Here is a 25,783-nt window from a genome sequence, read left to right on the forward strand (position 1 = left end):
CAAACTCCCGCCACAAGGCCGTAAACTTGTACACGCTGACTTAGAAATCAACCGCGCATGAAGTCAAGAATAACACTGAACACGCAGGATTTGAACGTAGCGAACCCCAACGAAAGAGATGAGAAACGATAATAATTAACTCTGTCTATCCGTCTGTGGGTTACCATTCTATATTGTTGCTATCTCTACGGCCACTCCAGCTTCCGAGGCAGGAAGCAGGAACAGATGGGGCCTCTCTAGGCGTATCTTTGCAACTAAGCTAAAGGTCGCCCGGAGTGGGCGAAGTGGGCGGCGGGTGGTCTTTGCCGGCGGAGCAGCCATGGCGGAGCAGCCGAAGCCTTCTCAAGCGCCCATCAGCCCCGTGAAGAACTTCTTCGCGGGGGGTTTCGGGGGTGTGTGTCTGGTTTTCGTGGGACACCCGTTGGACACCATCAAGGTGAGTGGGGAGCAAAAGAGAGCTGGAGACTACAAGTCCCGGTGTGCACCGCGCGGTCAGGCTGCCCGGGGAAAATGATCGAAAGTGGCACGATTTCGCTTCCCAGTGTGCGGACAGCCCCCAGAACGATTCTTTTCTTTTCTTTTCTTTTCTTTTCTTTTGGACTGCAGGGTTCAGAAACACTGCACTTCTGAGTTCTGCTCGGATGCAAAAGTGCAAAGCAGCAAATCTAACTTCTGCAGGTTTTCTCACAAGTAGAAACTAGATTACAGTACTTAACAACAACCATGGGCGTCACGTTTTAAGAATCCAAAACACAGTACAGTATGTCTGCTTATGTGAGTCCCCCAACCTTTATGGTCTACTCAGAAGTGAGGATAAAAAGCAGCACGGTATACAGAAGATGAAACTAAACTGTTCTGTTGCCCTATTATAAAGTGGATGACCTGGCAAAACAGGGAAATAAATCTTGTTTTCTAGGCAGATGCAAAGTGTAAGAGAATGTTCTTATTTTGATAAAATAAAATTATGATCATCAGCACCTCTGCTCATTTTAAATTTCTGGCCCAAATTGGCTTTGTGGAACCCGGAGAATATCATGTGGGAGAGAAAGAGCAGTGCTCTCAGACTGATGCAGAGAAGGTGGGGGAGCATTGTTAGCATTCATACATTAGTGAATGCCCATAGCAGTGTTTCTCATCTTGGGGATTGTGACCCCCAAGTGCTTTTTGGGGATCACAGGTTGCCTGATCTATGTTGTAGCCCTTTAAAAATAATTTATTCCTTGACCTTTGGTCCATGCGCTCATAGTCTCAAGATTAGACTACTGTAACACACTCTGTGTGGGGCTGCCTTTGAGACTGACGCGGAAACTTCAAATGGTACAAAATGCGGCAGGGGTGAAAAGGTACCAACATATTTCCCCCATGCTGGCCGTCTTGCATTGGCTGCCCATTTGTTTCCGCATTGATTTCAAAGTTCTTATGATGACATATAAAGCCCTAAGCAGTTTAGGACCTCGATATCTGCCAGAGCACCCAGTTCTGCGAGAGTCACTCATTCCAGTCAGGCTGGGCAGCTGAGGGGCCTAATGCTGAGGGAGGTCTGGAAGGAAAGAACAAGGAACCGGGCCTTCTCAGCAGTGGCCCCTCCCCTCTGGAACAACTTGCCAGTGGAGATCTGCCTGGCTCTATCTCTTGGTGTTTTTAGGAATAAACTTAAAACTTGTCTATTTGGACAGGCTTTCCCTCCTGCCATATCTTAATTTCTTATACTTTCTCCACCTTGGATCTATAATATATATTTTTGGTTTTATTATTTTTAAATTTGCAAACCGCCCAGAGTAGACCTTTGGTCTAGATGGGTGGGATAGAAAGCCAATAAATAAATAAATATGAGAACCTGGGGGAGAAAGGAGCCTCTATTTTTTGAGAAAGTATTAAATACCTTTTTATGCAAAAGTGACAGTGGGCTGCAAGTTACTTGGCTATTATAAAAGGGGGTTACGACTCGAAAAAGGTTGGGAACCAGTGCCCTGTCAAGATATATTCTGAAATTGCGGTGTAACCTTAGAGAGTGCCCGTGTCTACTATGTATTCATATCTTTTTGCAAAGTCATGTTGGTTTTTGTTCTGTCAGAGATCATCCACTGACTAATACTATTCTGAGCCCTCATCATGGATTTATGGTCTGTGTAGTGATCGTGTAATCCTGAATTTATTGTCTTAAGTCCAGGGAGGCACAAGTCTATGCTTCCTAGGAGAATGATCTTTGCCCTTAAATAATCTCTCTGTTAATGATTAGGTTTGAAGATGATAGCATTCTGTTTTCCGAGGGCTTTCAACATAGTTTAGACTAGAGGACTTGTATCTTGTTATTTAATTCTGATTCCATAATATAATGACTAGGAGACTGCAATCCATGATAGAACTATGGTTGGTTTTGGCCTCACTGTTGCAAAATTTATAACATCAGTACTGTTGGAGAATCCTGATTAACAGGGAAACCAGAAGTGGCAGTTGAACCTGTCAGTCAATGCCTTATTGAATTAATATTAAGGCCCAGTGCTTATCTCGTCTGGCCAGCCACTGCCTGTGGAAAAAGGAGGGGAGTGGAATAGCATCCTCTTACTCATGTTCCCCAGCAAATGTTACTGAGAAACCTACTGCCTCTGGTACTATAGGTGATATATAGTTGTCAGCACTAGCCGTTGATGGGTTAATAGCAAGCCTCCAAGAATGTTCTAATTCCCTTTAAAGCTATCCATATTGATGTCTATTATCACATCTCCTGTTAGGGAAGATCACATTTTCTCTTTATACTGTGTGAAGAAGTACAGTACTGTACTTCCCTTTAGCTTTAAGGAACATCAGAGATATTTGGAGATTCCCAATGAGTTGCTTTGGCATGGATTTTAAAATCCCTCAAGCCTTGAGGGTTCTTAGTACCAAGTCTGGACACCACCATTTCATCAGACAGGAACATAGGCCAGAGAGTGGTTGGTACATCAATGGAAATACTAGTTTTTCTTGATGAATTAGCACCAGGGGCAAACACCTAAAGCTAGTTGTTGACTTGACAGGACCCTCCTATTTCATTGATGCAGGTCTCAGTGATATAAAGCAAAAAAGCAAAAAGCGTACACTTGTGCCATTTTGCCACAAAGGGAGTAGATTTAATGATGAAAAGATGGCTGTGTGAAAGGGGAAGTGTATTAGGCAGTCAGAGCTATGCGTGGGTATTGAGTAAATAGTTCTCTCTTTCTCTGTCTCAAATCTATTCCATAATAAAATGGTCTGTAATAATAAGACACCATTCCCGTATTTTGTGCACCCCCTTCCCTCCATTTATTTTGTAGGTTAGACTACAGACCCAGCCTCCACCTTTGGCAGGACAGACTCCACTCTACACTGGGACCTTAGACTGCTTCAGAAAGACTCTTATGAAAGAGGTACTGTGGCAGATTAATTGTAATGGCTGCCAAAGCTGTAATTTTCTTATAATTCTTACTGGAATGAAACTGGGGAATGATGTTGCTTGAAAGTTGCAAGTCCTTGGCCTGTCAGTTCAAATGATTCAAGCTCAAGTGTTTCAAGGGGAACCTTTACCTTTACCTTTTTTTTTTTTTTGGTATATTCAGTGGCTAAATATTGCAGCCCTGTATGGAAACTGGGCAGCGCTTAACCGGATCAGGGCGGACCACAGCAGGTGCCAATACTGGACACATAAATGGGGGCTGGTCAATAATCCTAATTGTGATTTTGGGTATAGCCTGCAAACATTACATCCCATTGTGAAGGAATGCCCCCTGGCTCCCTGTAAGAACGACATCATCTTGAGGGCACTGCTGCTTAATATCCTTTAGCAACTGCGCACACATAATTAATTTCACTAATTATTCACTATTTGTGTTGGGTGTTTTTAAAATCTCATGGAAGTTATCCTTTTAAAGTTTTACATTTTATACATATTTTATATTTCCTTTGTGAAGTCCTGTGTAATAATGTTGTATTCTACTATGCCATATGAAATAAAAAAGTTATCATTAAGGGACCAATGTGAGCCTCTAACTCGCTGTTCTACTCTACTCTCTCTTCCAATTTCTGGAACAGTTTCCCCATTCTTTTGCTTTGTCAGGTTCAAGACTGGTTGACTATTATGACACCCCAGCTCAAACTGTAGTTACAGCTAAACACTTTCTCTCTTAACCAGGGTTTGCAAGCCTGTTTCAATGGGCTGTAACACACTTTTTAACAGAGGGCTGCTAAACTTTGGTTAAAGCTGGAAAAGAGGAGGGAGAGGTTGTATGCTCCACATCTCTAGACCATGGTTAAGAGGATTGGCAAGAAACAAAAGGAACTGGTAGATAGATCAATAGACCAACCTTGATCAATAGATCAACCTTGGATAACCCAGATGTTCTTGGACTGCATTTCCCAGAAACTTTCATCACCATCTGTGCTGGCCAGGGTTTCTGGGAGCTACAGTCCAAGAACACCTGGGTTACCTGAGGTTGGGAACCACAGCAGCAGATCTAAAAATGAAAGATGGATCAAATTCTTAGGATATATAACAAATATAGATTCTATTAACAGTTTATTAAACAGGCCAACACAGTTTGGCCTAAACTCTTTATGGCCTTCTTCAGGGGCAATAATTTGTGATATATATTAAATCTCTTTTTTGGTCTGTTTCCCAGCTTTACTACACCGCTTCAGTTGGCCATAAACTAACTGGGCCAAAACACATTGGGCAGGTTTTAAACTGTAATAAATCTACATTGTAATGCATCCTGATAGTTTGGTCTTTCTTTTATTAGAGAATGGCAGCGTTACATCTGTGTTGTGAACATAAATGGTAAATGTTCGTTTTTGGACTCAAGCTCCCGGGATCTCCAGCGTGGCCACCTTGGGTGGGGGGATTCTCCAAACCTTAGTCAAAAAAGTAACCTTTTGGAGTTCTGATTGGCTATCTTTCATGTAGGGAAAGGGGAACACTTTTATCTTTCCTCAAAGCTCTCCATAACTAGATGCCCACAAATGTACAAGCCAATTAGTAAATTGAAAAATGATTTTATTAAAACTCTTAAAATTAAAATTGTTTCTTGTAGCCCCAACCTATACATCATGGGTGGGTAGCCTCCAGCCCATAGTGCCTCTTCATTTGTTCTGTGGCTTCCTTTTCTTGGACTATTTTCTAAGTGTGATGAATGACCAGTTTAGAGAGTCCTGTTCTAACTCTTGAATTACACTACTCAATTGACCCCAGAGTGGGTGAGCTTAGGAGAGTCAAATGTGGTGATGGTTATGGAGACTGCCTGGTCCCAATACCTCCTAACACTCAGTCTAAGAGTTTATCTGCTATAGTTTGAACATGTGTTCAGGAGAGGAAGCTGAACACGTTCCATATGTGTTGTCTCCAACGCATTTTTGGTGTCACCTGGCGGGACAAAATAGAGTAGTCCTAGAACGAGCTGGGATTTTTAGCATGTATACATTACTGAAACAGCAACGTCTATGTTGGTTTGGGCATGTCGAGAGAATGGCTGATGGTCAGATTCCAAAAGATCTTCTGTTTGGAGAATTAGTGCAGCGAAATCGTCCCAGAGGGAGACCACAGCTGCGATACAAAGATATCTGCAAGCGGGATCTGAAGGCCTTGGAAATGGACCTCAACAGATCGGAAACCTTGACCTCTGAGTGTTCAGCCTGGAAGCAGGTGGTACAGCATCGCCTCTCCCAATTTGAAAAGACCCTTGTCCAGCAGGCCAAGGCAAAGAGGCAGAATCAAAACCAGCAAAATCAGAGAGATGGACAAGGGACAGATTGTATTTGTCTCCAGTGTAGAAGGGATGGTCACTCTTGAATTGGCCTCCTCAGCCACACTAGACGCTGTCCCAAGTCCTCCATACACAGCACGTTACCATAGTCTCTCGAGACTGAAGGATGCCTAATCTGAACGTGTGTACATAAACATGTACTAGCAGAAATGTTTTAAGCTCATTCAGGAAAGAATGTGGCTCCCTGGAGAGAACTGGTGGGAACGTAACAGAATTCAGTGCTCTTCCTTTCAACTCTGGATGCAAAACTTAAGACAGGCCAAACTTAAGTTTAGAAAAATACTCTGTATTTACATATGTCACTTAAGCAGCTTATCTTCAGCATAACAGCTTATCCATATACAGTAGCTGGTCACTCACAACCCAGTATAACACAACAGCACGACTGCTCTTATACCAGAGCAACCTGACTGACTGCTCCTGAACCAGAGCAGTAAAGTAATGCTCTCACAGAGCTTCCTTTATACAGAGAAAAAGCCTCTGTAATCAGCAACACCTGCCCAAGGTGAGCCTCTGACTCTGCCTGTTAACCAGCAACAGGTGTAAGTTTGTACTTTATATACATTCTTCCTTACATATTTTACTTACATGAGTACATTTCATATGTTGAAGACTTCAATTTACAATATAGTGGCCTGTTCCATGATAAATATCTTGACACACTCTAGTCCAGATCTTCCGAATTTTTGTGTCACAGCACCCCTTGCAGTGGCCTGTGGCTCCCTGGTGCACCACCAACTTAGCCAGGAGCAAAGTGGAAGCTTTTCTTGTTTTTTTTGTTTTTTGTTTTTTGTTTTGTTTGTTTGTTTGTTTGTTTGTTTTGCTGAGCCAGCGGCACCTGTGCTGCTGCTGCTGGTGGTTCTGACTCTTTTATGCTTCTTTGCTTCCCGCTCCCTCCTGCACCCCCTCGCCACTCTTCCCGCCCTGCCGCCACCACTGCCGTTGTTCAGGGGAACTGTGAGGGGGGAAAAGTTTGGGAACCAGTGCTCTAGTCTAACCCGACTAAGCAGTGCTTTCAGGGAGTTCCAAAAAATTTGCAAGGTTACCTACTTGACTCTCAGGCCAACCCTTGTGGTGTGGAACTGCCACCACACCCACAGAAATATAGACTCAAGGCAAGACCTGGTTTTAAGTACCTCAAACCCCCCCCCCCAGCCAAATATCTAGAAAACTGAGTGGAGAAAATTTATATTTTATTAAAGGTAGTGAAAAAGGACAAAAGCTTAATAAAAACATTCAAAAGGGTTTGAAAATATTTGGAGCAAACAATCAGTAAGAATCTAAGGCAATCAGCATAGTCTCAGAGAATACCCAGAGTGCCTACCTCCCTCCCAGCACAGCATAACAGGACAACAACTGAACGTGGGGCCTCCAAAGATAACTTCGGGGCCTCTGAAGATAAAGCCAAGGCAACTTAAACACACAGACTGAAATCCTGTGTTGTCGCTAGGTAAAGGTTCCCCTTGACAATTTTTGTCCAGTCGTGTTCGACTCTAGGGGGCGGTGCTCAGCCCCGTTTCCAAGCCATACAGCCAGCATTTGTCCGAAGACAATCTTCCATGGTCACATGGCCAGTGCGACTTAGACACGGAACGCTGTTACTTCCCGCTGAGGTGGCACCTATCTATTCCCATTTGCATGCTTTCGAGCCGCTAGGTTGGCGGGAGCTGGGACAAGCGACGGGCGCTCACTCCGTCGCGTGGATTCGATCTTACAGCTGAAGATTTACAGACTTTACAGCATAGAGGCTTCTGCAGTTTAACCCGCAGCGCCACCACATCCCTGCAGCGCCACCACATCCCTTTGTTGTGTCGCTACACCTGCATAATTCAAGTTGCAGAAGGAGTAGCAAAAATTATGCCAAGGTGGAAGTCATGTCTAAGAAGGAGTTCTGCAGGTGTGTTGCACAATGAACTGTGCCATCAATTGTGCAGTCAGCCACACAATGCCGACTGCCTGGGCCTAACCCCCTGCAAACCTTATGCTGTGCCAATTGCAATAGGAGTTTAGCCAATGTGTCAAAGAATGCAGCAGAACAATCAGGAGGCTGTGTCTAGAGACGATCAAGCTTAGCCCACAAATGTGGGAGGTACGCAATATCGTATTGGGCTGGAGGCTTTCAGTCTTTTATTTGAATTCTTCAGAACCTGCTTCCCTAAAATGTGCAGCTGCAGATCACTCTCACTGCCACAACCTGCCGGTTGCTGGGACGGTCCTGAATATTGTGTGTGTGTCTCTCTCTGTCTCCCTTTCTCATTTCAATACCTGATGCTGAAATGGTGTCCTCCTGAATGGCTGCAGAACAATCAAGTAAACTCCCGGCTTGCTTTGCCTTGCAGGGAGTCCGTGGCTTGTATAAAGGGATGGCAGCTCCTATTGTTGGAGTAACCCCAATGTTTGCGGTCTGCTTCTTTGGATTTGGCCTGGGCAAGAAACTCCAGCAGAGGACCCCTGACGACGTCCTGACGTAAGTGATGGAATGCCTCCAATCCTTTAGAAATGTCTTTAAAAAGCTTTCCAGCCTGTTGTGGTTTCAGTTTTTTCTTTAAAATTACATATTCTGGCACTGTCGCCCCAAATGGTGTTATTTCTTCACTCCCTTGCTACAGATATAGTAGTTTCTCTCTCTCTCTCTTTTGCTAAATGAATAAATCTGGCACGTTTCAGGGCTCCATAAAGCGTGGGACTGATTGCCCTGGCTATAAACAGACACGGTGTGGGTTGGTGCTGCATAGTTCTCTTCCCAGGCAATACTTGCATCTTTTTAGGAAGGATGTATTTTAGATGAATAGGGTGTGTGTTATATAATGGGAGGATTGTAGTACTTCCTCTTAAACAGTGAGCCTGAACACATCAATCATATAGTTCTATGTCAAGAAAGGAGTTCTGCAGAGCCCCCACACCTGGTGGCTCACGTAGTAGAGCCTTACTCTGTGGATCCATCTGTCCCTGACAACTTTAGTTTCTCCAAATAACTGACCATCCAGATTGTTCTGTTTATTGCAGAACCTGGGAAGCCTCCGGGCCTGATTTTTTTTTTAAGTTGTATTTTGCAGTTTGTATAAAAGCAGTAGTGGTAAGATTCAGATCTAACATTTTGGATAGGGTGATGGAACATAAGAGTGCAAGGTTTCTGGACAAAATGTCCTCATCAAGATATAAAGAATCTGGTGACAGAAGTTGGTTTGATTGCCTGACATAGTCAAGGGAGCATTTTCACAGAGAGCTTAGCTTTTTTAAAAATACCTCTTGGCTACAGAATCTTGCTGAGCTTGCCTAGCTTTCTGATGGTTCTGTTCTTGACTCCCAAAAGTTTAATGCTTAAGAATTGGTGTTCCACTAGGTAGAATTTGCTCTGGGGAGACACTTTAGGGCAGTGGTTCTTAACCTTGGGCTACTCAGGAGTTTTTGGACTGCAGCTCCCAGAAGCCTTCACCACCAGCTGTGCTGGCTGGGGTTTCTGGGAGTTGCAGTTCAAAAATACAGTGGTGCCTCGCATAACGTTTGCTTCGTTTAACGTTTTTTTCGCTTAACGTTTATTTTTTCAGAGTCAGATTGTGCTTCGTATAACGTTTTTCCCTATGGGCGATTTTCGCATAGCGTTTTTGGGACCATGCTTCGCTTAACGCTTTTTGTTTTAGGTCCCCTGCTTCACTTAACGATGTTTTTTTTTTCAATTAAAAAAGTGTCTTAGAAGGGTCAAAAACGGTTCTAAATGCTTGGATTCGTTAGAGGACCCCTTAAGACATGTGCAAACCTGATTTGGCTTTGATCTGACTTTTCGTTAATTTTTTGTGAATTTTTGTTTTTTGGCCCATAGGAACCAATGGACCTGTCAAAATCTGACAGCTCCATGCTTTCCTATGGGGGAGAAAACAATTTACAAAAAATTAACGAAAGTTCAGATCAAAGCCAAATCAGGTTTGCACACAACTTAGGGGGTCCTCTAACGAACCCAAGAATTTAGAACAGTTGCTGAGTCTTCATTAATTTTTTGTGAATTTTTTCTTCCCCCATAGGAAATAATGGAGCTGTCAGATTTTGACAGCTGTCAAAAGTTGGGGGAAAAAAATTCACCATTAAGTAACGAAAAGTCAGATCAAAGCCAAATTAACTTTTGCATCCGTTTTAGAGGGTGCAGAAGCTAATCCAAGCATTTAAAACCATTTTTGACCCTTTTATGACACACTTAATTTTGCAAAAATTGACTTTGCAAAGCCATTGAAACGTATTGAGTCAGCTACAATACATTCCAATGGAGGAAACATTGTATCGTTTAACGATGTTTCCTATGGGTTTTTTCGCTTAAGGACGGCAATCCGTGCCTATTGGAACGGATTAACCGGTTTCCAATGCATCTCTATGGGAAATGGTGTTTCGCATAAAGTTTTTTTCGCATAAGGTTTTTTTTTTGGAACCAATTAAAAACGTTATGCGAGGCACCACTGTACCTGAGTAAGCCAAGGCTAGGAACCACTGCTTTAGGATTCCTCCTGATCCTGCTTCTTTTTTACTTGGAGTCACATGGGAGAAATAGTGCTAAGACTTTGGTCAAGGTACCATCAGAATAAGGTTGATAACACATTGTTTCTCCTTTTTGTCCGAATTGCATGAGATTTAATTAGATTTCTACCCTGCCCATCTAGACCAAAGGTCTACTGTGGGCGGCAATGGGATGGGATGGGTGACTCTTTGGTAGATCTTGGAGAAGTTCCCTCTGTGTAAGACAGCTTTTAGAAGCCACCAGCTACTAGCATGTCCAGGTTTCAAAGCTGTGTAGTCAAGACCAGTGGTTCTTAACCTTTGTTACTCGGATGCTTTTGAACTGCAACTCCCAGAAACCCCAGTCAGGACAGCTGGTGGTGAAGGCTTCTGGGAGTTGCAGTCCAAAATTCCTGAGTAACACAAGGTTAAGAACCAGTGGTCAAGACCACGATGGGTCTGGATGAATTGGCTAAAATGTCCAGGTGAAAGAGGATCTGGTGCTTCTCTTTGTTTGGATAGCTCAGTGGCTAAGGTATCTGACTGCAGAACCAGAGATGGGGAGTACGATTCCCCTGTCTACCTCCTGTGAGTAAAGCCAGCCTGTGTGGCCTTGGGCATCCCCAGAGGAAGGGAACAGTAAACCCACTTCTGAGTATTCTCTACTTGGAAAACCCTAAAAGTCAGGGTTTTCCATAAGTCATAATGGACTAGACTGCACATTATTATTATTTGTTTTGATCAGATTGCAATGCAATCTGTCTTTCATGCAGGACGCAAGATAGAAAGTCAGAGGGCGCTGTCAGATCCCGTGTTGTTTCTGGATTGTGAGGGCATTTTCAGTCATGGTCCCTTCATTGTGAAATAGCTTTTCAAGGAAGTCTCGGTCGCCGCTTTTTTCATTTTGTGTTTTACAAAGTTAATTCAGACCATTTCTTTCTTCCCCTGAGAAGTAATTGGGAAATGTTTTGTTCCTGACTTGTAGACATCGATAGGAATCTAATGCTATTATAGGTTTGTAATTGTTGCTCATGCTGTCTTTTTATTTTTAATTGGATTGTATTTTTTTTAATTGTTGTGAAATGCCCTGAGGTTGTTTCTGAAGCACTTGGTGGGATATAAATGGGCATGAAGGGAGTGATGAAATTATCATTTAATTGTGCCATTAAATTTTGTTCAGGACATCGATTTTCTTGGCACAGAACGGGGCTTTTAAATTGAAACTGAACAGCCTGCTAGAATAGCTTTTTTGGAAGAAGAATGCTAGTGTTTTTCATTCTTTTTGCTTAGGAAAAGGAATGGTCTTTGAAAAGAAAGAAGCATTTCCCAACCACGGTTGACAATGAGTTAACCTGGCAAGTCCTGATTGTTTCCTTAGGTGGCGTTTAGGAAAACGTCTGTCCCATGATTAATCTCCAGTCATCCTTGTGCAGGTATCCTCAGCTATTCGCAGCAGGCATGTTATCTGGGGTGTTCACTACGGCAATTATGGCTCCAGGAGAGAGGATCAAGTGCCTTCTACAGGTAAGGGAGGCCTGAGGAAACCTTTTCCTTTCCAGGAAGCATCTCTCAGCATTACAGAAGGTTCACAGCCTCTTACTTTTTTGTTACCCAAATTCACTTTGTGTCCTTCTTCATACTTTACTTGGAGATAAGCATCAGCTCTTGAACAAGTTACTTTTGTGAACATCTCCCACACCAGAGCACAGAGTGCTGTCCTCTGAAGATGCTGGCCACAGAGACTGGCAAAACCTTCAGAACACGGCCAAAGAGCCTGAAAAACCCACTACAACCATCTCCCAGATTCTTCCTGCTATAGGATTCTGGGAGGTGTAGTCCAGAATAGTATTTTTTTCCACACTTTGATGTGTATGGTTCTTTCTCCTACCATGTGTTTGATTAGAGCAGCTGGGACGATCTTGTTTGGGGGATTCTGGGAAATGTAGTTTAAAAAAATAATATTTCTAAGCTCTGTCATAACGCTGTGTAACCTCATTGACCACATTTTCTTAATGTTTGGGATGCCCCCTGGCCCTTATAAAGGCCAGGCCCAAACATGCTGAGGAAGATTTCTTTCTCTGGATCAGTGAGAGAAGTGGGAGTTCATTCTCAGCACATGAAAATACTTGAATGCACAGAATCAGCTTTCTCATTGTTTCTCATCTCCTTATCAAAAGATCTCCCCAATAGTCTCTCTGTATTTTCCTGCCTTCAGAAAAATCTTCAGTTATCCACATCTATTTCTTTTTGCTCCTATAAAAAGTTAGCTTGTTTCTTTCCAAATACTCCCACATCTGGAATGTCCCTCAGGGCTGAAAAGGAGGCTTATGATTACAGGCAGTGATCTTCATAGAGAGGTTTTCTTGGAAAAAGTAATGGTATTTGGAAGCCTGCAGACAGAAGTCAAAGTACTAGGAAGGAGGCAGCCCAGAGTTTGCTAGTTTCTTTCCCCCCATTTTGATACCTAACCGTCTCTTAGCATCCCATCTCACAAGCTGTTTTTGAGGAAATATAGAGTGTCATAGACCTGTCCTGCAGCAGTTTTGATTTTTGGAGGTGTTTAAGTTACAGATGATGAGAAAATCTTTATTTTCTGCCACTTAGATCCAGGCAGCTTCAGGTGAAATTAAATACAGGGGACCTTTGGACTGTGCCAAACAGATTTATCGTGAGGCTGGCATTCGAGGCGTGTACAAAGGAACATTTCTTACTCTCATGAGAGGTAATGGCTGGGAAAGTGTTCTTAGAGCATCTGTGTTAAACGGTGAGGGACTGACACATCCCACCTTCGGTGCTGTATAATGATAGAAGATATTCTCTTTCTGGCTTGTTTTCTCCACTAAATCCAAGTGTTGGATTCATTTTAATTCAAAGCACAAGGCAATGTTTTGTGCCATTTTTCAGAATTCTGTGAATGGCGAACTGGTGGGATTTGCCTTCCTTAATGGCCAAGTTTTAGGTTTTGAATTTCTTTTGAAACCGTTTCTTATGGTGCCTCTAATTTCTCTGTGTTTGCCTTTTTTCTTTTTCTTTTTTTTTTTTTTTTGATCAGATGTTCCAGCCAGTGGAATGTACTTCATGACTTACGAATGGTTGAAAAATATTTTGACACCCGAAGGGCAAAGGTACATTGAATTTCTCACAAATATATTCATGATGTTCTTCCTTCTGCAGAATAAAAACTTCATAGTGACTGCCAAAAATGATACTGTGTATAAGAAAGCTATTTGGCATTGATATACCAGCTGAAATCCTGGTGATTGGTATAGTAAGTCGCACTTACATAGGCTCCTTGAATCAGTGGAGATATGGTAAGCCAGTGCCTCCATAATTTGCAATGATTTAAATGGGCCCCTTCTAATTGTGACTTCCTAAGCTAAAATTACCATATTTTTCCATGTACAGTATAAAATAACATTTTTTTCTTAAATAATTAGACAAAAAATTGAGGGTTTTATACACGGAAGGTAGCCGCATTTCCTTGCCTTTTGCGAAGCCACAGGGCTTAGCTAAAAAGAAGGGAAGGCTCCCTTCGGATCACAGTCCTTTGATCCTGAAGCCCTTTCCTGGCTGCTTTACCCGCTTCCTAAGCCCTGTGAGACTTAGGAAAGGAGCCAGGGAAGGGCTTCAGGATCAAAGGGCTGTGATCGTGCAGCCTTTTCATGGCTGCCTTACCAGAAGGGAGCCTTACCTTCCTTTTTGCTAGGCCTTGTGGCTTTGCAAAAGGCAAGGAAAAGTGGTGGTCAAAGGGAGTCCTTTGTTCCCTGCTTTTCCCTTCCTTTTGGTAAGCTCCATGGCTTAGCAAAAAGAAGGGAAAAGCAGGGACCAAATTTTCTAATTTGGGGTTAGAAAAGGGGGAGTCGTCTTATACATTGGGATGTCTTATAAACAGAAAAATACAGTAATTGCATGTAGAGTATGCCTATTTGGATCAATGGAATGGAGAAATGAGTCACCAGTCTCTGCTGATTCAGACAGCAAACTCTAGTGTGATTTACTACACTAAGCAACGGGATTTTGGTCATTGAGTCCTAAGGACCAAACTCTCTCCTTCCTGAAACTAGATGTGAATACAGATTTTTTTGGGTGTGTGTGTAAGGATAGTGCAATGGATTTGTGATATAATTTTTTTGCAAATGTTTTAATTCATGGTGCTAATGTTGAAATTCATTTTCTCCCTTAAAAAGTGTAAAGGACAGTTGTTTGCTGAACAGTTGTTTACAGATTCCAGTTGGAAGCAATTCTTACTTGCCCAGTACACTACACTGAGCAACAGGATTTCAGCCAATGTCTTTCACGTGACTGAGGTAGTTCACATGTTCTATGCCAGTGGTCTTTCCAGCAGGGTTGGCAAACATCAGCAAGTACACCATAGACCAAAGGCAGAATATCTGAATTCATAAATAGTAACCGTGACAGGTTTTTTTTTCTCTAGGCAGATTTTTTTTCACCTTTGGAAAGCAATACAGTTGGAAATACATTCATGTGGGTCCTTTGTTCTCTTGTTCTTCTGCAGTATCTTTCTTTTAATAATAATAATAATAATAATAATAATAATAATAATAATAATAATAATAATAATATTTTATTGTCATTGTAAGTATATACACAGTATACCCATACAACGAAATTCACAGACACCCAGAGACCAGACTCATGCACATACATAAAATTCCCCAAACACTCTCCACTCACTAAAAGTCCCCCACTAAAAATACAAACATTTACACCGCAGGCCAAGTAACACAGTCCAACTAACTATTCACTACTGGTGGTCTTTAAGCTCATTATTAATTGCAATTATAGCTCTGGGATAAAAACTGTTCAGAAAACGTGTGGTCCGAGTCTTAATTGTTCTATATCTTCTGCCAGACAGTAACAGTTCAAAAAAGTTATAAGCAGGATGGGAAGAGTCTCTCAGGATGCTGTGTGACTTCCTCAGACAGCGGGATGTGAAGATGTCATCCAGGGTTGGTAGCTGGAGCCCGATGATATTCTGGGCAATTTTAATGGTTCTCTGTAGAGCTTTTTTGTCCGCTACAGAGCTACTCCCAAACCATGCCAGAATGCCATAGGTTAGGACACTCTCAATGGTGCTACGATAGTATGACAGAAGTAAATGCTGAGATAAATTTAACTTGCCGAGCATTCTCAGGAAATACAGCCTCTTCTGTGCCTTCTTTATTAGCATGTTGGCATTTATAGTCCATGAGAGGTCCTCTGAGATATAAGAACCCAGAAATTTAAAACTACCAACTCTCTCCACTTCCTCACCGTTTATGTACAGTGGTAAATGTACATTTTTCAATCCATCCTTAGGCGCCTTTGCAAAGTGAATAAGGACCGGGGGGGGGAGCCCTGCTAGCACATAATGTAACTTGACCACATGTTAAATCATTTATATTGAGTGTAAATTGTATGCTGTGGATATTGGGTCCTGGTAAGAGTCAGCCCTGAAGCCAGTGGTGCATTGGTAGATGCCAGTTATTACAACGAGGCTTCCTTCTCTTCCTCCTGCAGCCCTACCGGAAGTGTGCTGTAGAGCAGATCTTGAGAGCAGATAGGGGACTGCAGGAGGATAGGGGAAAAGTCACCCTCATTATTTTGCTGGAAAAAGCTGTTTATTTAGCGGATTGATCTATTATGATCTTGCCACTGCTTTTTTGTAAAAGGCCGTTTTTGTCACCCGATGACGAAAGAAAAGTTTGCATATCTGGGAGGCAGTTTCTCTTTGAATACTCAGAACGAAGCCAGGGAGTCAAGGGAGCTTCTGAGCACCATATAGTTTTCTTGGGTGTCCCCCATCCCTGTTTGCTCCTCCCAGTGCCTTTTCTGGCTTGCACCATTTCAGAGGATCTCATCTAAACATTCCATACAAAGAAGAAACAACAGTGTTGTAGTGAAAGAAATGGGGCAAATATGTGTCATTTGTAAAGACATGAGGCTGGGGGTGAGGTACAAGCTTGTGTGTAACAAGGTTGTTTTTATATATATATATATATATATATATATATATATATATATATATATATATATATATATATATATATATATATTGACCTTTGCAAATGGAATAGAACTCCCTCTTGTGGCACCCTAAACACTCAACCCCAGCTTATACCATAAGCCTTTGATTTTCCAGATGTATTGGCCTTCAACTCCCAGAAGCCCAAGTCAGCATGGCCAATGGTAAACAGTTGTAGGCCAAAACATGAGGATGGCCAAAATTTCCACATCTCTGAGGACTTTGAGGACTAGATCCTAGTGCACTAATAGGACGGTGTGTGTGTACACACACACACACACACACACACACACACACACACACACACACACACACACACACACACACACACACACACACACACACACACACACACACAATCCAAAATATAAGCATTGTCCTTAAGATGCAGGACAGATTGTGAACAGTGGGGGCAGATGGCACTTAAAAGTTTACCTGCACAACATAGTTTGATGCTGGTTTAAAGTGTCAGAGTACTATCATACAAGAATCCTGAAAGTTGTTATTTTGTGAGGCCCTTTGTTTCCTTTGCTGGAAAACTTTTGTGTTGCAGTTGAGGTAAGCACACCAAAGTTCTCTAGCAAAGAAATTCTAAGTGCCACATAAAGCTCAAAGTCCCAGGATTCTACAGGACTGAACCATTCTGGTTAAAAGGGTGCCAAGGTGATTAACTGTGTATTACATAGGGATAAGCTTTTTAACATTATTTCTTGGGCTACAAATCTCATAATTCTCCATTCTGGGAGACAGACATTTGGCTGACATCTAAATGTTGCCCAGCCGGGAGAAAGGCCTACGGTTGAAGTCCTAGTAGCCTACTTCTGTCCAAGCTTCCTGTTCCTGCCCCAATTCTAGCTGGGAGCTAGCTTGCTTTCTTGCTTTATCCAATTCGACTTGTAGGCCACCCACACTCTGCAAGAGTCTCCGGGCGGCTTCCAACATCAATTTAAAATAATTCAATTAAAACAATAATTCATTAAAACAATTCACTAAAAACCAATACAGATATAACAAAAACAATCTACAAAAAACAATCTAGATCCATAACTATCAATTCAAACTAAAATTAAAATTAAAACCTTCAATTAATAACTTCAATTTTTTTTTAAAAAAGGAAGCTTGACAGGAAGCTGGGTGGAGCTAGGCCTGGGTAAGCCCCAGAGTCATCCCTTTGAAGCGTTTCTCCCAGGTAAACCACATTTAGGTGTCTGTCAGGTAGAACTCTCAGAAGGGAAAAGTATGGACTTCTAGTCCAAGTAATCCCAAAATCCAATTCCAAGTAGTGCACATGTACCCTACATCTCGGGTATATAACTCTAATATAGGTGCCCTCCAGATCTGAAAGCTAGCCTGTACACTTCAGTTAGCACTTAAATGCGTGCAGGGTAGATGAGAGCATGAGTCGTCTGCCACAGCAGTAAAGGTAAAGGTTCCCCTTGACAATTTTTGTCCAGTCGTGTCCGACTCTAGGGGGCGGCGCTCATCCTGCTCTTCAAGCCATAGAGCCAGCGTTTGTCCGAAGACAATCTTTCCGTGGTCACATGGCCAGTGTGATTTAGACACGGAACGCTGTTTACCTTCCCACCGAGATGGTACCTATTTATCTACTCGCATTTGCATGCTTTCGAACCGCTAGGTTGGCAGGAGCTGGGACAAGCGACGGGCGCTCACTCCGTCGCGTGGATTCGATCTTACGACTGCTTGGTCTTCTGACCCTGCAGCACAGGCTTCTGCGGTTTAGCCCATAGCGCCACCACGTCCCACAGCAGTAGTGGGTGACAAATAAAATGGAATAATGCTTCTCACTGTCTCTTTCCTTCTCTCCCCCCCCTCCTTTGTTCATATATTTGCAGTGCCAGTGACCTCAGTGTACCTCGGATTCTTTTTGCCGGTGGCATGGCAGGGATTTTCAACTGGGCTGTTGGGATTCCTCCAGATGTGTTGAAATCCCGTTTCCAGACAGGTGAGTCTGCAGCTGACTTGTTTTGGCGCCGAGAGGCAGAAAGAATCTTGAAGGTATGTTCTAGGCAGAGATTTCTGGCAAGAATGGAGAGCCGATGTGGTGTAGTGGTTAGACTGCAGGAGTAGAAAGGGGGGGGATACATGAGTTCAAATCCCAACTCAGCCATGAAACTCCTTGGGTAACCTTGGGCCAGTCACTCCCTCTGTGTGACCTACCTCGCAGGACTGTTGTGAGAATAAAGTGGAGAGGAAGACAACCATGTGTGTTCTGTCCCTTTCCCCCCCATTTCCAGGTAACTATTAGTAGACAGCAAGTATGATAGGAAAGGATTAACTTGACCCAGGCAGATCCTGTTGCAGGTCATTGACCCTTCCTTATCACACATGTATCTCCTGGTAGTTACCTGGAAAATGAAATAGAAAAACAGATGCATTGGAACAAGAGGGGCCTAAGATGCATTGCTAATTCATCCTAACACAATCTGAGGAAAGATGGAGGTGGCACAGAGGAAGGGGATTTCTAGCCTCCACTTCCAGTTTTGAAACATGGCTATGTTTTCCTGTGAGGTTGCCCTGCAGCCTCTGTACAAGGTGAATAGTTGTTCTCAGGTGATCCATCGATGGTTTTTTCCCCCTTTAGGAAACCCTTTTTGTTTTGCTTCTTTTGACAGTTTAATCAAGAGAAGTCTAGGAAAAAGAGCCATTGGATTGTATGTCATCCCAGGGCCCATTTTGATCACCCCCGACTTATAACCGTCAGGCAGAGTGTTTGATGCCAATCTGCTCTATCTTCTCTGGACAGACAGTGCCATTCGTTTCATGATCTGTGCACTGCTTGACACATTGTGGTATATCAGCACCCAAGTCATCATTGTTATCCTGAGGGAACATTTAGAACCCTGCACCAAAATGTAGAGAGAAGAAGCAGTAATGGCATTGGGTGGAGGGGACAGAGTCTGCAATGTGGGTGTCTGTGTTGGCTGGTCTGTTCTGGGAGTTAGAATCCCAAAGGTTAATTTTTCCAACCTCTAATGTATATATAATTATTTTCTACATCAACAGCCCCTGCAGGAAAATATCCCAATGGCTTCAGAGATGTTTTACGAGAGCTTATCCGAGAGGAGGGGGTCATGTCTTTGTACAAAGGCTTCACCGCAGTGATGATCAGGGCCTTTCCTGCCAATGCAGTAAGTGAACAGTGGCTTTTAGTGTGGGTTTGGAGAGTTAAAATTCTCCCCTATATGGAGCTTTGCCCCTCTCTTCCTTCTACAAGCTACTCCCATTTCCAGCAACAAAGCAAGCCCGTCCACTGCCAATCCTAACACATTAACTTAGTGTTCCATCCAGACGAGAGGGTTATAGCAAGCGATCACATATTTATTTATGTAGGCATAGTTATGGCCACTTTTCAGCTCATAACGAGATCACAAAACTGGCTGGCAATCAATAAAATAAGCCATTAGAGTTCATGCAAGCGAGCCAGAGAAGCCACATTGCTACAGAGAAAGGCATGTTAGAGGTAAACATTTAGCTCAGCATTGAAGCCAGTCCCCAGCAAAAAAATGTATTGTGCTGGTTATGTGGCAGGAAAAGTATGCTAAAGCAAAGTAGCTATTTTAGCAAAGACTTAGGTATACATTAACCATGTACTCTGACAACTATGAATAAACGTGGGCAAGCGAAATCATGTGCTGCAGACATAGAGTTCCAGAGAAATGTATTAAGTAAATCCCTTAAAAAGCACATAACTGCAGGCTTTGGAGATCACCAGGCCTGCCCATCAGAAGTGGTGTTGCAAAAGGCAATGAGGAAGTGAGAAGAAAAACAGGTAAAGGTTCCCCTTGACAAATGTCCAGTTGTGTCCGACTCTAGGGGTGGTGCTCATCCCTGTTTCCAAGCTGTAGAGCCAGCGTTTGTCCATAGACAGTTTCCGTGGTCATGTGGCCAGCGTGACTAGACATGGAATGCCATTACCTTCCCACCGAGGTGGTACCTATTTATCTACTCACGTTTTTACATGCTTTCAAACTGCTAGGTTGGCAGGAGCTGGGACAAGTGACGGGAGCTCACTCCATCTCGTGGATTCAATCTTACGATGGCTGGTCTTCCCACCTTGCAGCACAGAGGCTTCTGTGGTTTAACCCGCAGCGCCACCATTTGCTGTAAATGAATACTTTGCCCGATATCCTGTTGGATTATCCATGTGCAAAATGGAAGTTGCGGAAGCAGCTATGGCTATTTGGCCAAATAATAGTGGATGCGTCCGCATTGTCCACTCCACACACAGTCGATCCAACAGGATACTGGGCCTAAAAGTTATCCATAGTAACACTTTACAAACAATGAAGCATTATTGGGTGGAAGCTTTTGTGGACCATTCTGCATCTGATGAAGTGGGTTGCAGTCCACAAAAGCAGTCGAGGATTATTCATGGAAAATAAACTTGCTAACCTTTCAGGTGCCACAAAACTCTTTAACATTTTTGCTGCAACAGGCTAACAGAACCATCATCCCTCAACAGGCTCATGAAGCGAGAAGTGGACTTTGAAATGACCCAACTTTGAAACTATCCAAATGCACACATTAATTCCTATCATTCTTAGAAGTAACCTTCTCCTAATGAAAAACATCTGAAAAAAATATATTCTGTTATGTATCATCCTCCCCCATTATTGTTTTTTTTTTCAGGCCTGTTTCCTTGGTTTTGAAGTTGCCATGAAGTTTTTTAACTGGCTTGCACCAAATCTGTAAAAACCAGAAGGATGTGTTCCTAAGGAAACTCAAGGACAAGAGGAAGAATGCAAAACCGAATTATGACATGAAAGACGCCATGGAAACGACTAGTTTTTTTGAATAACCTTTTTAATGCCTTACCGACACCCTCCGGGTGGTGCGGATGTTTCCGTTTGGAACCTTGAGCCAAAACGCTTCTCTTGAAGAGAAGTTCAAAATATATCTACCTGCCTTCAGAACCCAAAGTTACCATAGTGGTAATGTTGCTAATAGAAAACCTATTTGCTATTAATAGTTACGATTTTAACATTTGAAAATGGGGGGTGGGCAGTCCCCCCCCGGTTAATTTTTTTTTCTTTTTTTACTTACCTCTTTGTGTAAAAAGGGAAGAAGATACAAACTTCTTCTTTTAAATTCAGGAACAAAGTGACAGAAGCCCTGAGTGGGAATGAGGTGGTAAGAGCTGGAATAGAAACAACCACTTTGCACTTAATTCTCAGGATCGAACGTATCATTTAATTGCATGTGCTTTGATTTACAGTTACTGGACACAGTCTGTCATAATTCTTCCGCATGCTTCATTATATCCAAGGGATATAATGATGGAAGGCCCTGATTATAAGCGTTTCTTTTTGTTGTTTTGAGGTATACGATCCTCAGTCAGTAACATCTTGGTGCCACTTGGAATAAGTTCATCTAAACCTGAGACGGGCAGCATCTGCCCTTATATATGTTTTTTAGACTACTATTCCCATAATCCTTCATTTTGAACTATGTAGGCTAACGCTGATGGGATTTGCACCCCAAAATCAGCCGAAGGGCCACATTGGCCCACCCTGATATAAAAGATAAATTGGCAGAATCTTGGAGCGTTTAATCAAAGGTTTTCTTTAACAGTTCCTGAAATTATTAGTTGTGGTGGACAGCTGGCGCAGAAATAGCCTTTTACTAAAAATAATTAATAAATAAATCGTTTTTTCCAAATGGTGCTTCCTGAGGTGACTGTAAAAGTACTGTAGCTGCTCAAGTACCATGGGATACCATGGTTATAATTTGGAGTGTCAAGTGCTGAATGTTCAGAAAGTATCTATGCATGTATGATAATGTTTTTAAAGCAGTTTTATAAAACCGTGTATCTGAAGTTGGAGGATGCTGCTGAAATAGCAGAACTATTTTCAGAGCAATTATATTACCACTTCAGTTGTGCCTCACAAGGATTTTATTATATGCAATCACATATATCTCACATGCATATGTATGCATGTATGTATATAAGTAAGATCACTGAAAATCCTCCTATGCGCAGGTAACAGAGGCAGGACTTCTACGGAATTCATCACGTGTCAAGTAATTCATTGGGAATGAAACATTAATGTTCAGGTCTTAATAAAGTTTGCTGATTTTCAGCCAGAACGAAGCTTGGTGTTCTTGTTTGTTCTGCATTTTAGAACTAGTCCAACCAGCTTAGATCAGTTACTTGTTGGAACTGCAACCTCCCGAATCTCTCAGGAAGCTTAACCACAGTCATACTCCAGTAAAATAAAATAAAAATAAATTAAATGTTTAAAATCTCTTTTCCAACAGTGCTCTTTTTCACAGAGGTTGGTTAGATGTGTTGTTAACCAGTGAAATGGGGACTGCTAACTTTTAGATTTCACTCACAGTTTCATGACTATAGCTTCGTATCTTGCAAAATATAAGTTACATCTGAATGTCTGAAGTTAGCATGTTAAGAGTATAATTGGTCATTTCCCTATTTGTGAGAAAGGAGACATGGGGGGGCGCAAAACCTTTGTCCGCCTGCCATCTCCTCTTCCGAAGGAAACCATGGACATTCCACCCTCCAGTTCCACCAGGGGAGGAACCCGCCAGAAAGACCTTACAGTCCTGGAACTTTACAAAGCCTGGGAAAAAGAACAGCAGATGATGGAGGAGGAGGAGCCAAAGGAGGAAGAAGGGATGAAAGAGGAAGGAAAGAAAGGGATTGAAAGAGATAATGCACGGCGTCAAAAGACAGAGCCTTGTATAGCAGAGGTGGAACGTGTTAGTAGGTTTAGTCCCCCAAAGAATTGGGAGTGGTAACAAAGGGAGACCTATGGATTTGATCCAGAGGTCCCAAAGAAGAGGCAGAAAGACAAAATCAACACCAAGCTCTCCGCTAAAATGTCGTTTTGGGTTTAGTGGCGATGGAAAAAATGCGAGCAAAATTCTGGAGGACCTGTGCGGTCTATGGAGAGACCATGGAACCTTTTTCCAGAGACTGGCAACTTAATGCCTTGTTCTTGGGGGGAAAGAGGGAAGTGAGGAAAAAGGGGGACACGGAGCAGAATTGGAGATGGGCCAGACATTTCTGTTGCAACACCTCTTGTTTTGTGGGACGCTGCGCCCTCACCCTGGCGACCTAAGGAAGATCTTTTTGGGAGCCATGCCAGGAAGTAGATAAGCCAGAGTGGACTGTCCAGGGAGACAGGAATAGTAAACCATGGTTGATCAGTTGTTGAAGTTGAACCATTGGAAGTTATTGTTGAAAAGTTCCCTTTGGAGTTAATAACAGTGGTTGATTTGAAAACTCCATCATTGGTGAGATAATGTGAACTGTTGACATGGAAGTGATGAAAGGGGATGATGTTATTGTGGTATTGCTTTTCCCAGCAATATATTGCATCAAGTTGATGCTTAGATCATCTAGGGAAATACTAACAATTCAGCTTTTCCCCAGAACTGTAGCAGGCTTGGAGGATGGAGAGGAGCAAGGAAACTTTAAAGGCAAACTCTTTCAAACTATTTCAGTACCAAGTCCCTCCTTGGCATTGTGAGTCTCTAAATGCAGCTGCAGCTTATTAAAACAATATAGTGTATGTGCTGTTGTTATGGGGCCAAAGGACCATTCATGCTGAATATTAGGCTGTGTGTTTTAGCCCTGTGCAAACTGGACTTCTTTTGGGAAGAACACGAGGACTTTGCAGGAGCTATGACCAATGGACAACAGCACTGCTGGGCAGTTGACTGTAGTTGCCCTTTAAATTTTCCACAGTGCCTCTAACATTGTGGCCCAAATTCCGTTGCTTAGTGTAATAAACCACACTAGTGTAGGCCCTGACATCTGACCGTTCAGCCTGGAGGCAGGCAGTGCTTCACGGCCTCTCCCAATTTGAAGAGACCCTTGTCCAGCAGGCCGAGGAAAAGAGGAAGTCACAAAAGCAGCAAAACCAGGGAGCTGGACAAGGGACAGATTGGATTTGTCTTCAGTGTGGAAGAGATTGCCACTCTCGAATTGGCCTCTTCAGCCACACTAGACGCTGCTCCAAGTCCTCCATACAGAGCACGACACCATAGTCTTTCGAGACTGAATGATGCCTAACTAACTAAGTGTAGGCCCATTGAATCAAAGGAGATTTGGTGAGTCATGTCGTCCATATGTTCCATTAATTCTGATTGTGACCCTGTATGCCAAAGCAAGTCAAAGAACAGGTCCATTTGAATCAACAGAACTTATGGAGGAACTGACTCGTCAAATCCACATTGATTAGATGGGCCTATTCTGGTGCAATTTACTACACTGAGCGACAGGACATTGGGCAGTGTTGCTCTGTGGGAGAGGAAAGAACATCCAACCCCTTTGGGCCTACTCCAACCTGCTGAAGATACAGGTGCCCTGATGAAAAGTCTCTTCCCAAAGCTTCAGCCTCCACAAGGTGGGAGAGTCCCCCGTGCAATTCCTGTTTATGTTGGCAAGGAGCTGGTATCTATCCCCTGTCCTGCCTTATTTACATTTTGCTGATAGAAGATTTTTAAAAAATTCTATCTGCCTAAGGTGGGTAGAACTCCATGCCTCTTTCTGCATGAAGGGGAAATTGATGTTGGAGGATGAGGAAGGGAAGGGGCCAGGGAAAAGCAGATTCCATCCCTACTCAGCACTTTGATATATTAATCTTACTATCTGTTCACCCTACATCTGTCAGGGGCTGATGTTTCCAAGACCACTGTGGGAATTAAAATGGCAGCTAGAGGTCATTGTTTAAATACTGATCCATACACCAGATGGATCACGAGTGTGGCTCAAAAGGGTGCACGATCTGTAACATGTCTGGAGGTATGGTGTCACCATGTCACATGTGTCCATGTGTTTGATGAAATGGGTAATGTTCCACGAAATCTCACACTGGAAAAAAAACCGTAATTTTTAAGATGACACAATACTTTCAGTTTTGATATTAAGGTTGTTTCTGTTAAACAAAGGGAAGGAGGAGAAAAAGCAGCACTGCATCAAAACAACATATTTGTAATTGTTTATTACAAGATTGCAATGGCCCAGTGCTATACATAATGATTTTAATAAGGCCCAGAGATTGATTTGCCCTTATTAATTGATGTGAACCAGCTAGAGTATGTATGTACAACTGACATGATTATTCTTCACCTGCCATCAGGCCTCTATTATGTTGCCAAAATAGCAAGTAACAAATGAAGTTAATAAAGCTTAATTGTAAGAAACTGGGTAAATTTAATTGGATCAGATCCTTCACAATATTTATTTCTCATACTGTGGCAGCCCAAATTGAGTGAAGAACATAGACAGACTCTTCAGCATTTATAGAAAGGGAGAATTACAGTTTGGCATTATCTAACCTGCTTTCAGGGTATTTATTCTGGACATGAAGCAAATAATGCACATTTGATTGATATGCATGATTTTTTCTAGTGGTTATATTCCAAACTATCTTTAACAGTATTTGGGTAACATTACTCTTTAGGATACAGATGTCACAGCAAGAGCACAGAAATAACAGATAATAATATTAGCTTT

At 42.5% G+C, this 25,783-nt stretch overlaps 1 protein-coding gene across 1 annotated transcript; it reads left to right on the top strand.

Moving 5' to 3' along the window:
* Positions 1-212: 212 nt before the first annotated feature.
* SLC25A20 (solute carrier family 25 member 20) lies at positions 213-22,389 on the top strand. The gene is made up of 9 exons (XM_020795475.3): positions 213-436; positions 3,294-3,386; positions 8,114-8,241; positions 11,690-11,780; positions 12,861-12,978; positions 13,309-13,381; positions 18,135-18,244; positions 19,306-19,430; positions 20,932-22,389. The coding sequence occupies exons 1-9, from the start codon at positions 320-322 to the stop codon at positions 20,992-20,994; spliced, it is 918 nt and encodes a 305-aa protein (XP_020651134.1). The 5' UTR covers positions 213-319; the 3' UTR covers positions 20,995-22,389.
* Positions 22,390-25,783: the final 3,394 nt, after the last annotated feature.

The sequence above is a fragment of the Pogona vitticeps genome, chromosome 2 (genome assembly GCF_051106095.1).
Source record: "Pogona vitticeps strain Pit_001003342236 chromosome 2, PviZW2.1, whole genome shotgun sequence".
Lineage (NCBI taxonomy): Eukaryota > Metazoa > Chordata > Lepidosauria > Squamata > Agamidae > Pogona > Pogona vitticeps.

Coding starts and splice junctions, on each gene's coding strand:
- SLC25A20 (XM_020795475.3), top strand. CDS start 320: ATGGCGGAGCAGCCGAAGCCTTCTCAAGCGCCCATCAGCCCCGTGAAG. Junction 8,242..11,689: donor ACCCCTGACGACGTCCTGAC/GTAAGTGATGGA, acceptor ATCCTTGTGCAG/GTATCCTCAGCTATTCGCAG. Junction 12,979..13,308: donor ATTTCTTACTCTCATGAGAG/GTAATGGCTGGG, acceptor TTTTTTGATCAG/ATGTTCCAGCCAGTGGAATG.